The 14,123-nt window shown below is 45.1% G+C and overlaps 1 protein-coding gene across 15 annotated transcripts in view; it reads right to left on the bottom strand.

The window, feature by feature from the left end:
- The window catches only part of LOC124035756 (F-actin-monooxygenase MICAL2-like), a 52,561-nt gene that overhangs the window by 24,061 nt on the left and 14,377 nt on the right, over positions 1-14,123 (bottom strand). For all 15 annotated transcript variants that reach the window (XR_006838799.1, XR_006838798.1, XR_006838800.1 and 12 more), the window contains exon 2: positions 7,452-7,832. Coding sequence is in view for 11 of the 15 variants with exons in the window: in XM_046349411.1 (XP_046205367.1) it covers positions 7,452-7,712 (261 nt within the window). In the remaining 4 variants the exon portion in view is untranslated. The remainder of the gene's footprint in view (positions 1-7,451; positions 7,833-14,123) is intronic.

The raw sequence follows: 14,123 nt of genomic DNA, 5'->3' as shown, positions 1-14,123 counted from the left end.
GCATCATCGCCACAGAGGAAAAAGAAAAAAACATGTGGAACAATGCCCTATTCACAAACACAGAACAACATCAGCTCAGTTTATTCAGATGTGCCTAACCACACATCCCACAATGTGGGGAATTATCAAACCTGATATGAGCTAGATAATCACTATCAAAGCACTACTTTTGTTTTAGTCTGTCTCTATGGTGCTATGAGAGATGAGCGGTTTGTTTTTCCTGTTTCTATGCGATGCTGTGTTATCGCAGATGGGAGGGCTTCCTGAGGGCCCACTGCAGTTCTGCTGAGTCCGACCACAGCTACTTCCTGTCTGTCCCCCACCTGTGACCTCACCCCCTCACCAGGAGTGTGACCTCACCCCACCTCACCTTTCACTTCTCTCCCGTTCATTACTTACTGCACCTGGAGCCCTATTAGCTGTCAATCAAATCAAAATCAAATTAAAGTTTATTGGCCATGTACACAGTTTATCATACTCAGATCATGCAGAATGTAGACTGGAGGCCAACTCAAACATGCTTATCAAAATGGAAAGTGGACATAATGTCAGGCAGTTGGTAATTATTTTGTCCTAGAATCCTGATCAATCTATAGAGCTCAAGACTATAGGATACTGCTGAACCAAGCATTATCCTCCATAACTGCACTGTTTTTGAATGAGTACAAATGACTTGTTATACTCTACGGAGAATAGTATGTCCTCTAAGGTCATAGGCATTGACTGGTGGTCTCCAGTGTGTCCAGTGTGTTCATGCTGCCAGCCAGGTTAGATTGACAGGAACACCACCCAACACTGGGCTGAGTGGAGATCCTTAACACACATGCTTATTCTGGCTTCACCGGAGTAAAACAAACTGACTGTGTGTGTGAGTGAGCGAGCAGAGCCTGTGCACCTGCAGACATGATGTGATGCCTCACTAGCTTGGCTCAGCGCACGGTGGTGGCTCACGCTGTTTTGGGACAAAACGTCAGACTCAAGGTACTCAATCAACTGAGAGAGACCACCGGGAGAGCCACAACATGAACTGGCAACCCTCGCAGACATCCATCTGGGACTTCATGGGAATTAGAACAGGAGAAAAGGTGCAATACTCCTGTCTGGGCATGAAATAGGCCTGAGAAACAGGCAAGGAGGGCACAGTGTGTCTCTGAACTTTCAAATCATACCGTAGAAGGTTCCATACAGTGAATTATTTGCTCAGTGGAAGCACACTTTTCCACAGCATCAAACCATATAATTAAGGGATGTCAAGAGAGGATGCCAAGCATGGAAATGTTGATGACACACTGTTCAATGATGGGCCATCTAGGGTGAGATTTACGAGCATGGCATAGACAACCTGTTATAGAGGAGAGCTCCTCTACAATGAGGGGGGAAATACAGTAGGGAATCAAAAAAGCAGTTGTTCCGTCTTTAATGCTAACCCGCATTCAGTGGGTTGTGAAGTAAAGAGTTCGTGTCTTCACTGTAGTTTAGTCTAAAGGGCAGGCGACTGGGGAACTGAACAGTGCAATAAACAACAATACAATGAAAATGTTTCCATGTGCTTCATACATGAGGTATGTGCCAACATTATACAGGCATAACAGTTCACACACAACAGTTCACACTTGTGATTGAAGGTATTTCATGAATGCCCAAACCATTACAAACATATTACATAGCTCAAGGAGAATTATGTTTGCACAACGGAGACTACAAACTATCAGGCTATTTGCCATTTCATTTAATTAGGCTATTACTGCAATAATAGTATATGTCATAATGTGGAGTTAGATTGCCTAATAATTAGAGGGCTTACTTTGTAATTGTGATGTAGAAATGCAGAGAACACACAAATCAGATCCTCAATAAAAAACAGTGTCTGTATTTTGCTGAGGTATACTGGCGCTGAAGTGCAGGTCAGGAGCTCACCTTCAGGACATAGCCGGTCCAAATAGTTTCCATAGAATCTGGCACTGGACAGCGGCACCGCCCTGGAAAACTAACTGCCTCTCTCACTGGGCCTCTTCCCACTTCAGCTCACTTCTCCAGACCTCTCGGATGAGACGAGCACAAAGCAACTCTGACACTATTAAAATAAGCTTGTCAGATCTCGGGCTCAAGAAGCCACTTCAATAGGCCTAAAGCACTTACATTTAACAGCATAATCAGTGAACGAGACTAAGCTCAGTAACATGTGTCCTATGACCATTCTGTTCAGTGTATCTGCTTCGTATTAAAAAAAAACATTAATATGGGCCTTCATTGTGTTCCTCATTAAAAACGTATATAGAAGAAACCAACAGTACGTGTGTGTCATTAGCATTATAGCCAGCTGTATGCAGTAACAAACTGGGGATGACTTCATATCCTATACAGATAGTAGCTCCAGCAGGCATTTGGAGGCTGGGTGAGGAATGAGGAATCACGTTATTATTCCCTGTGAACCACCACCAAACCCTAACTCAACGGTTACGTAATCCACTCCTTGTGAAGAAAGTCAAGTAATTTATCAAGTTGTGGCAGATGGGCTGCAATTAATCACAACAGGAGAGCCATATACTGTACCACTATCTGTGGGAGATGTCTGTCAATCATTTTACGCCTTAAATCTCCTATTCTGTAAAGAGACTTCAAACAAAAGATGTGAGGCTAAGTTGAATTCTGGCCTACGTTTTTTACAAGGTCGTTTCTCCTTCACAAAATACACTTCCATCCACACAGCCAGAGTAATGAAATACTTATGTGAGTCTCTCCTACTGTACCAACAGTATGGTTAATTACCCAGAACTCAGAGACTGTACTGTTTCATTACTTGATCAATAAGGCCATTCTACGCTGTCCTGTGGCTTGTCAGACTGAGGAATCCTAGCTGAAACTATTTAGCACGGGACTAAAGACAATCAGACACTTTAAATGAAAGGTTCGATAGATCAAGGGGGTATATGGTGTTCCAACCTGGTTTATAGTTGGTATCAGAGAGAACTAGTAAAACCTGGCTTATTTTGGATAACTTAAAACACACTTTAATCATATCTGGGCAGGGTTCCAACCCTTCAGCAGGGCCCATTAAAAAACACCACCCTCTCAGTAGAACTAAGAAAAATAATCACACTTGCTGAGTGATGCTGTCTGTGGCTGTGTGTTATGAAAGCATTTTGGTGACTGATTGAGGGTACTGTGTAGCTTTGTAATGCACCATTCTGCCAAGCTGAAAGTGGCAAGGCTCTGTAGAGCTGTGGATGAGGAGGGATGAGGATAGTGCTGAAGTGAGTTACCGTAAAGGCGTTGGTATGCTTCCCAGCCAAAACAGTTCGGAAGAGTTTGTGCATATATTATGATGACATTATGATACGTTTTGGACTTCAGTGAGGGTTTTTTCATCTGTTCGGGCACAGTTAGAGAAATACTGCATCTGCACCCAAACATCTAAGTTAGATGTAAAATTGCGCGTATAAGATCTCCTCTGAAAAAAATTCAAAATGAATGTCAGATTTGTTATCTTAGATTAATTCTGACTATATTGAGGAAGTATATACTGGCTATGGGGTCTAAACCACACTGCACACTGCCCTAACCCATCTGGACTAGAGGAATACCTATGTGAGAATGCTATTCATCGACTACAGCTCAGCATTTAACACCATAGTACCCTCCAAACTCGTCATCAAGCTCGAGAACCTGGGTCTCGACGCCGCCCTGTGCAACTGGCTACTGGACTTCCCGACGGGCCGCCCCCAGGTGGTGAGGGTAGGTAACAACATCTCCACCCCGCTGATCCTCAACACTGGGGCCCCACAAGGGTGTGTTCTGAGCCCTCTCCTGTACTCCCTGTTCACCCACGACTGCGTGGCCATGCACGCCTCCAATTCAATCATCAAGTTTGCGGACGACACTACAGTGGTAGGCTTGATTACCAACAACGACGAGACGTCCTACAGGGCGGAGGTGAGGGCCCTCGGAGTGTGGTGTCAGGAAAATAACCTCACACTCAACGTCAACAAAACAAAGGAGATGATTGTGGACTTCAGGAAATAGCAGATGGAGCACCCCCCTATCCACATCGACGGGACAGTAGTGGAGAGGGTAGTAAGTTTTATGTTCATCGGCATGTCAACGGACAAACTGAATTGGTCCACCCACACAGACAGCGTTGTGAAGAAGGCGCAGCAGCGCCTCTTCAACCTCAGGAGGCTGAAGAAATTTGGCTTGTCACCAAAAGCACTCACAAACATCTACAGATGCACAATCGAGAGCATTCTGTCGCGCTGTATCACCGCCTGGTACGGCAACTGATCCGCCCACAACCGTAAGGCTCTCCAGAGGGTAGTGAGGTCTGCACAACGCATCACCAGGGGCAAACTACCTGCCCTCCAGGACACCTACACCACACGATGTCACAGGAAGGCCATAAAGATCATCAAGGACAACAACCACCCGAGCCACTGCCTGTTCAACCCGCTATCATCTAGAAGGCGAGGTCAGTACAGGTGCATCAATGCAGGGACCGAGAGACTGAAAAACAGCTTCTATCTCAAGGCCATCAGACTGTTAAACAGCCACCACTAACATTGAGTGGCTGCTGCCAACATACTGACTCAACTCCAGCCACTTTAATAATGGGAATTGATGGAAATGTATGTAAAAATGTATCACTAGCCACTTTAAACAATGTCACTTAATATAATGTTTACATACCCTACATTACTCATCTCATATGTATATGTATATGTATATACTGTACTAATTTAAACTGCTGTATCTTGCTGCATCAACTGCATCTTGCCATCTTTATGTAATACATGTATCACTAGCCACTTTAAACTATGCCACTTTATGTTTATATACCCTACATTACTCATCTCATGTATATGTATATACTGTACTCTATACCATCTACTGCATCTTGCCTAAGCCGTTCTGTACCATCACTCATTCATATATCTTTATGTGCATATTCTTTATCCCTTTACACTGTGTATAAGGTGGTAGTTGTGGAATTGTTAGGTTAGATTACTCGTTGGTTATTAGTGCATTGTCGGAACTAGAAGCACAAGCATTTCGCTACACTCACATTAACATCTGCTAACCATGTGAATGTGACAAATAAAATTTGATTTGATTTGATTTGAAAATGTACACTTGAAGTCAGAAGTTTACATACACTTAGGTTGGAGTCATTAAAACTTGTTTTTCAACCACTCCACAAATTTCTTGTTAACAAACTACAGTCTTTGTGCATTTTTCCAGCAATTGTTTACAGACAGATTAATTCACTTAAAATTCACTGTATCACAATTCCAGTGGGTCAGAAGTTTACATACACTATGTTGACTGTGCCTTTAAACTTTGAAAAATTCCAGAAAATGTTGTCATGGTTTAAGAAGCTTCTGATAGGGTAATTGACATAATTTGAGTCAATTGGAGGTGTACCTGTGGGTGTATTTCAAGGCCTGGTTCATCCTTGGGAGCAGTTGCCAAACGCCAAAGGTACTACGTTCATCTGTACAAACAATAGTACGCAAGTATAAACACCATGGGACCACGCAGCCATCATACCGCTCAGGAAGGAGAGGCATTCATTCTCCAATAGATGAACGTACTTTGATGAGAAAAAGACAAATCAATCCCAGAACAACAGCAAAGGAACATGTGAAGATGCTGGAGGAAACAGGTACAAAAGTATCTATATCAACAGTAAAACGAGTCCTATATCGACATAACCTGAAAGGCCGCTCAGCAAGGAAGAAGCCACTACTCCAAAACCTCCATAAAAAAAGCCAGACAACAGTTTGCAACTGCACATGGGGACAAAGATCGTACTTTTTGGAGAAATGTCCTCTGGTGTGATGAAGATGAAACAAAAGTAGAACTGTTTGGCCATAATGACCATCATTATGTTTGGTGGAAAAAGGGGGAGGCTTGCAAGCTGAAGAACACCATCCCAACCGTAGAGCACAGGGGTGGCAGCATCATGTTGTGGGTGTGCTTTGCTGCAGGAGGGACTGGTGCACCTCACAAAATAGATAACATCATGAGGATGGAAAATTATGTGTATATATTGAAGCAACATCTCAAGACATCAGTCAGGAAGTTAAAGCTTGGTCGCAAATTGGTCTTCCAAATGTACAATGGGCCCAAGCATACTTCCAAAGTTGTGGAAAAATGGCTTATGGACAACAAAGTCAAGGTATTGGAGTGGCCATCACAAAGCCCTGACCTCAATCCCATAGAAAATTTGTGGGCAGAACTGAAAAAGCGTGTGCGAGCAAGGAGGCCTACAAACCTGACTCAGAAACACCAGCTCTGTCAGGAGGAATGGGACAAAATTCACCCAACTTATTGTGGGAAGCTTGTGGAAGCTACCCAAAACATTTGACCAAAGCTAAACAATGTAAAGGCAATGCTACCAAATTGAGTGTATGTAAACTTCTGACACACTGGGAATGTGATGAAAAAAAATAAAAGCTGTAATAAATCATTCTCTCTACTATTATTCTGACATTTCACATTCTTAAAAAAAGTGGTGATCCTAACTGACCTAAGACAGGGAATTTTTATTAGGATTAAATGTCAGGAATTGTGAAAATCGGAGTTTAAATGTATTTGGTTAATTAAGGTGTATGTAAACTTCCAACTTCAACTGTACAAACAGTACCATTGCAGCTTTTTTCTAGTTTTTCTAGCTTTTCAAGAGAAGGTCTTTTAAGGGACTATGTGAGCACACTTGTTCGGTTCGCCTAGGTGAGTTTGGCTAGGCGCCAACCGAACTGAAGCATGCTGATGCTTTAAGTGTCTGTGTGTGTTTGATTGTGTGTGTGTGTGTGCGTGCGTGCATGCATGTGCATTTGTGAACATACGTGTGTAAATACTGAGATGAAATTTGAGTTCTGTCTGATCAGAAGAACAGACCTTCTCAGTTGTTTATATGCGCCAGCTGCAGTAAAGGATAGTAACTGATTTAATGTGTCCTGACAGGTACAGTTTAAAGTGATGACCATGACGTTGCCTAAGTCACTACTCTCCCTATAACATAGCACTTCTCTACTAAGAATAGACAAACTGCCGATTGTCTAAAACCGATTATAGCCGGGAAAAAGTCAGAGAATCAGTCACACCTGTCACTATTGTGACTTGAATCCTGATTAATCATAAGTCCAATGGGTCAGACCAGTCATACAACTCACAGCTACACAAAGAGAAGTGAAATGCATAACATTCATAAATATGACTTCCACATGAATATATTGGGATCTTATTTCAAACTACTGTAGGGTGTGCACTGTGCAGTCAAGACAATTTTCACACTGATGGTCTTGTAGTTCTTTGTCTCTTTTATCTCCAAAGACTTCCATGCAACAGAGCTCCGTCTACAGTGTGCACAAAGCACCAGAGGAAAAACAACACCTCTGTATGATGCAAAGCAAGTGTCCTTCGATTGTCATGGTGAGTGGCTGTTAGCTTACCTTAATTCCCACACAGGCTTGGCCCTTCTTGTACTCCTTGTGGCAGGTTCTCTTGTCCAGCTTGGTCCAGAGGGCTTTGGCCCTCCAGGATGTGAGCCTGGTCTTCAGACTACAGTAGAACGTCTCATGGTCCTGAGGGTCTAGATCCAGCAGCCTGCACAGGAGGTTGAAGGACTGCAGGGTGCCCTTACAGGTGGAAGCCTGGATGAAGTTCTCAAACAGCTTCCCTGCCTGGTCCTTCTCCTCCTCTGTCTCCCCCATCTTTCCCAGGAGGAGTGCAGGGTGCTTGGCTGGTGCTGGCTTGCCTTTCCTCCTCTCTCGCTGTCCCCCAGCTGTCTCAGTGGCTACACCCACAGCCTGGCCCCCATGGTCATGCCCAATCTGAGGAGGTACAGAGAAAACATATTGAGTCGGATGTCATCGCACGGCCTTTAGAAGTGTAGAATCCTTAACAGATGGCTTTATAGAACAATGGGAGAAAAAAATTAAGCAGTCAAGCTTTGGACAGGAAAAGGCACAGCCCTCTCTAACCATTCTTAGTTTTATTATGTACGTTTAAAAGGTTGATGTTTCGGCCTTCAATGGCCTTCTTCAGAATAATCACAGAGGGAATAGACAAGTTCATATAGTGCATGGGGAAGACAATTAGGGAAACAGTCAATTAACCAGCCTGCAACAATCACTGATTTTCTACAGAACTGGTTTCATTGTATGTATTTTACTTCAAATCATATATCATTATATTTCCAGTGTAAGAATAGATGTGTTTGAGCTCTCAAAGAAAGCATTTTTATTTTCTGACAAACTAATACAGCATGCCATACTAACTGATTGTTTCTAGATAGATCCTGGGATAATGATTGTCTTCATTTCTGGTCAACAATGGACTGTGGAAAAGTGCACATTTCCAAAAGTCAATGCCAAAAGTTCAAAATCTCAAAATAGAAACGTGTTTCAAAACATAGTGTTCCCATTTCTATGAACTAAATGAAATACAGGAGGTCATACAGATAACACAGTGAATATCAACACAATAATGAATCATGGTTTCCATCTACAAAGTACAGTGCATTTCAATCTAATGACCAAATCTATGGATAAAAATACCAGACAGCTCAGTGAGGTCAGACAGTTCGGCCCATGCCTGTTTGCACATCACTGACTTGGCACTAGTGGACACGGACATACTGCTAAGCAGGGAGAAAAAAGTGCTTGTCTTGCGGCTGGAAACTGGACAGAGGTTCATTTTTTTCATCCGCAGAAAGGGGACACCTACCCCTGGATATACTACCTAGAGTTGTAGTCTAGTCTCATAGGTCTACATTACATAGTAAATGCACTGGGATACTCAAATTAGTATGAGTGATATGCACTAATTAGCAACATTGCAACTACTTATTACTTTTTAGGTACTTTGCAATTACTTAGCATTTTAGCTAACCCTAACCCTAACCTAACTCCTTACCTAACCACTAAAAAAACTAATGTTAGCATTAGCCACCTAGCTAATGTTATCCAAAACAAATGTGAATTTGTAACATATTAGAGGTTTTGCAAATGCGTAACATGTTGTACGTTTTGCAAATTCATAACATATTGTACAAAATGCAATACGTAACTTATCATACAAATTGTCATTCTTAACATATCATACAACATCCACAAATGAATACATACCATATGAAACGTAACACATACTAAATGTAATGTCTCGAATTGAACTTACAGAATAATAAGAAATGCTCTGAGACCATGTTGAGAGTTGTGTTTGTTTGTTTTTTCGCTCCCCTATAGGATTTCAAAGCCATTGAATTCCCTATGATAATATTGATGTCTCGACAGGTCCGAAGGATAAAAGTGAAACAGATTATTAGTTTGAGGACAACCTCTCTGTATCATTGAGTGGCCAGGATGGTACTCAGGCCACACCTTAACTGAGAGAGACCGAAAACTCTTCATTAATTATGAATGAGGCTTACATATGCTTACTTTTACTTGTAGCATTACCCTCACACACCATATATTGAAAAATGAAACTGACACTAGAAAAATAACCCATTCCCCTCTTTCAAAAACCACTAATCAAACATTTGAAAAGCATGCCAGGGAATCCACACCAGAGCACAACATAAAAGCATAACATGGAAACCTCTCCTAAAAATATGGGAACTTTTTGGGTGGGGACCATGGCTTCTGTGAGGTTTGGGAATAGCAGGCCTTTGCTATTCAAATCATCCATGGAGAGGGCTGGGCTGTGCTGGACTTGGCCAGGGGAGAGGTGAGCCCAGCCCAGCAGGTCCTGCTGCAGTGCCGTCCCCCGCTCTCCACCTCAGGGAGTGGTGTGCTAGTGTGCTGCATGGAGTGGTGTGCTAGTTCGTCAACTTTCTGCCCTGCTGGAGCTTCCCCGGTAAACTGTAAGTGGTGTTATTTTGAAGTGGAAACGTCTATGAGCAACAACAACTCAGCCGCGAAGTGGTAGGTCACACAAGCTCACAGAATGGGACCGCCAAGTGTTAAAGCGCGTAGCTTGAATAGTTCCAAACTGCCTCTAGAAGCAAAGTCAGCACAAGAATTGTTCGTCGGGAGCTTCATGAAATGGGTTCCCATGGCTGAGCAGCCACACACAAGCCTAAGATCACCATGCACAATGCCAAGTGTCGGCTGGAGTGGTGAAAAGCTCACCACTCTGGAGCAGTGTAATCGCATTCTCTAGAGTGATGAATCACGCTTCACCATCTGGCAGTCCGATGGACTGGGGGATGCCAGGAGAACTCTACCTGCCCGAATGCGTAGTGCCAACTGTAAAGTTTGGTGGAGGAGTAATAATGGTCTGGGACTGTTTTTTATGGTTCCGGCTAGACCCCTCAGTTCCAGTGAAGGGAAATCTTAACGCTACATCATACAATAATATTCTAGACAATTCTGTGCTTCCAACTTTGTAGCAACAGTTTGGGGAAAGACCTTTCCTGTTTCAGCATGACAATCCATACAGAAATGTCGAGATCGGTGTGGAAGACCTTAACTGGCCTGCACAAAGTTCTGCCCTAAACACTATCGAACACCATTGGGATGACTTGGAACACCGACTGCGAGCCAAGCCCAATCGCCCAATATCAGTGCCCAACATCACTAATGCTCTTGTGGCTGAATGGAAGCAAGTCCCCTGTCATGCTGGTGAATGAGGACCCAAAAGCGACTTGGCGAAAACAGAGTATTTAATCCAGAATAAACTTTACAAAACAAAAAGCATAATACTACACGTAAAGACGAGAACAGACTGGAGACTTGATCGAGAACTGCAGGTTGCCTCGGGAAGGCACTTGAACCTAGCAGACTCAGACACCTGCTCACCACGCAGCATCTGAGGGAAACACGACACGACAGGGCAAAACATAGACACAGCACGGTGAATTATAAATGAGGATCCGACAGGGCAGGTACGGGAAACAAGGAGAGAAATAGGGACTCTAATCAGGGAAAAGGATCGGGAACAGGTGTGGGAAGACTAAATGATGATTAGGGGAATAGGAACAGCTGGGAGCAGGAACGGAACGATAGAGAGAAGAGAGAGCGAGAGAGTGAGAGAGGGAGGGGGAGAGAGAGGGATAGAAAGAGGGAAAGAACCTAATAAGACCAGCAGAGGGAAACTAATAGAATGGGAAGCACAGGGACAAGACATGATAATAAATGACAAAACATGACAGTACCCCCCACTCACCGAGCGCCTCCTGGCGCACTCGAGGAGGAATCCTGGCGGCAACGGAGGAAATCATCAATGAGTGAACGGTCCAGCACGTCCCGAGACGGAACCCAACTCCTCTCCTCAGGACCGTAACCCTCCCAATCCACTAAGTATTGGTGACCCCGTCCCGAGAACGCATGTCCATGATCTTATGTACCTTGTAAATAGGTGCGCTCTCGACAAGGACGGGAGGGGGGAGGGAAGACGAACGGGGTGCGAAGAAAGGGCTTAACACAGGAGACATGGAAGACAGGATGGACGCGACGAAGATGTCGCGGAAGAAGCAGTCGCACAGCGACAGGATTGACGACCTGGGAGACACGGAACGGACCAATGAACCGCGGAGTCAACTTACGAGAAGCTGTCGTAAGAGGAAGGTTGCGAGTGGAAAGCCACACTCTCTGGCCGCAACAATACCTAGGACTCTTAATCCTGCGTTTATTGGCGGCTCTCACAGTCTGTGCCCTGTAGCGGCAAAGTGCAGACCTCACCCTCCTCCAGGTGCGCTCACAACGTTGGACAAACGCTTGAGCGGAGGGAACGCTGGACTCGGCAAGCTGGGAAGAGAATAGAGGAGGCTGGTAACCCAGACTACTCTGAAACGGAGATAACCCGGTAGCAGACGAAGGAAGCGAGTTGTGAGCGTATTCTGCCCAGGGGAGCTGTTCTGCCCAAGACGCAGGGTTTCTGAAAGAAAGGCTGCGTAGTATGCGACCAATCGTCTGATTGGCCCTCTCTGCTTGACCGTTAGACTGGGGATGAAACCCGGAAGAGAGACTGACGGACGCACCAATCAAACGACAGAACTCCCTCCAAAACTGTGACGTGAATTGCGGGCCTCTGTCTGAAACGGCGTCTAACGGGAGGCCATGAATTCTGAATACATTCTCGATAATGATTTGTGCCGTCTCCTTAGCGGAAGGAAGTTTAGCGAGGGGAATGAAATGTGCCGCCTTAGAGAACCTATCGACAACCGTAAGAATCACAGTCTTCCCCGCAGACAAAGGCAGACCGGTAATGAAGTCTAGGGCGATGTGAGACCATGGTCGAGAAGGAATGGGGAGCGGTCTGAGACGACCGGCAGGAGGAGAGTTACCCGACTTAGTCTGCGCGCAGTCCGAACAAGCAGCCACGAAACGGCGCGTGTCACGCTCCTGAGTCGGCCACCAAAATCGCTGGCGAATAGACGCAAGAGTGCCTCGAACACCGGGATGACCAGCTAACTTGGCAGAGTGAGCCCACTGAAGAACAGCCAGACGAGTGGAAACAGGAACGAAAAGGAGGTTACTAGGACAAGCGCGCGGCGACGCAGTGTGCGTGAGTGCTTGCTTAACCTGTCTTTCAATTCCCCAGACTGTCAACCCGACAACACGCCCATAAGGAAGAATCCCCTCGGGATCAGTAGAAGCCACAGAAGAACTAAACAGACGGGATAAGGCATCAGGCTTGGTGTTCTTGCTACCCGGACGGTAAGAAATCACAAACTCGAAACGAGCGAAAAACAACGCCCAACGAGCTTGACGGGCATTAAGTCGTTTGGCAGAACGGATGTACTCAAGGTTCTTATGGTCTGTCCAAACGACAAAAGGAACGGTCGCCCCCTCCAACCACTGTCGCCATTCGCCTAGGGCTAAGCGGATGGCGAGCAGTTCACGGTTACCCACATCATAGTTGCGCTCAGATGGCGACAGGCGATGAGAAAAATAAGCGCAAGGATGAACCTTATCGTCAGACTGGAAGCGCTGGGATAGAATGGCTCCCACGCCTACCTCTGAAGCGTCAACCTCGACAATGAATTGTCTAGTGACGTCAGGAGTAACGAGGATAGGAGCGGACGTAAAACGTTTTTAGAAGATCAAAAGCTCCCTGGGCGGAACCGGACCACTTAAAACACGTCTTGACAGAAGTAAGAGCTGTGAGAGGGGCAGCAACTTGACCGAAATTACGAATGAAACGCCGATAGAAATTAGCGAAACCTAAAAAGCGCTGCAACTCGACACGTGACCTTGGAACGGGCCAATCACTGACAGCTTGGACCTTAGCGGAATCCATCTGAATGCCTTCAGCGGAAATAACGGAACCGAGAAAAGTAACGGAGGAGACATGAAAAGAGCACTTCTCAGCCTTTACGTAGAGACAATTCTCTAAAAGGCGCTGTAGAACACGTCGAACGTGCTGAACATGAATCTCGAGTGACGGTGAAAAAATCAGGATATCGTCAAGATAGACAAAAACAAAGATGTTCAGCATGTCTCTCAGAACATCATTAACTAATGCCTGAAAAACAGCTGGCGCATTGGCGAGACCAAACGGCAGAACCCGGTACTCAAAATGCCCTAACGGAGTGTTAAACGCCGTTTTCCACTCGTCCCCCTCTCTGATGCGCACGAGATGGTAAGCGTTACGAAGGTCCAACTTAGTAAAGCACCTGGCTCCCTGCAGAATCTCGAAGGCTGATGACATAAGGGGAAGCGGATAACGATTCTTAACCGTTATGTCATTCAGCCCTCGATAATCCACGCAGGGGCGCAGAGTACCGTCCTTCTTCTTAACAAAAAAGAACCCCGCCCCGGCCGGAGAGGAAGAAGGCACTATGGTACCGGCGTCAAGAGACACAGATAAATAATCCTCGAGAGCCTTACGTTCGGGAGCCGACAGAGAGTATAGTCTACCCCGAGGAGGAGTGGTCCCCGGAAGGAGATCAATACTACAATCATACGACCGGTGAGGAGGAAGGGAGTTGGCTCGGGACCGACTGAAGACCGTGCGCAGATCATGATATTCCTCCGGCACTCCTGTCAAATCGCCAGGTTCCTCCTGAGAAGTGGGGACAGAAGAAATGGGAGGGATGGCAGACATTAAGCACTTCACATGACAAGATACGTTCCAGGATAGGATAGAATTACAAGACCAATTAATAGAAGGATTAT

This window comes from Oncorhynchus gorbuscha, linkage group LG05, assembly GCF_021184085.1.
Source record: "Oncorhynchus gorbuscha isolate QuinsamMale2020 ecotype Even-year linkage group LG05, OgorEven_v1.0, whole genome shotgun sequence".
NCBI classification, from domain to species: Eukaryota; Metazoa; Chordata; class Actinopteri; order Salmoniformes; family Salmonidae; genus Oncorhynchus; species Oncorhynchus gorbuscha.
The sequence above is the reverse complement of the archived record's forward strand: the minus strand, read 5'-3'. Positions and strand labels throughout refer to the sequence as shown.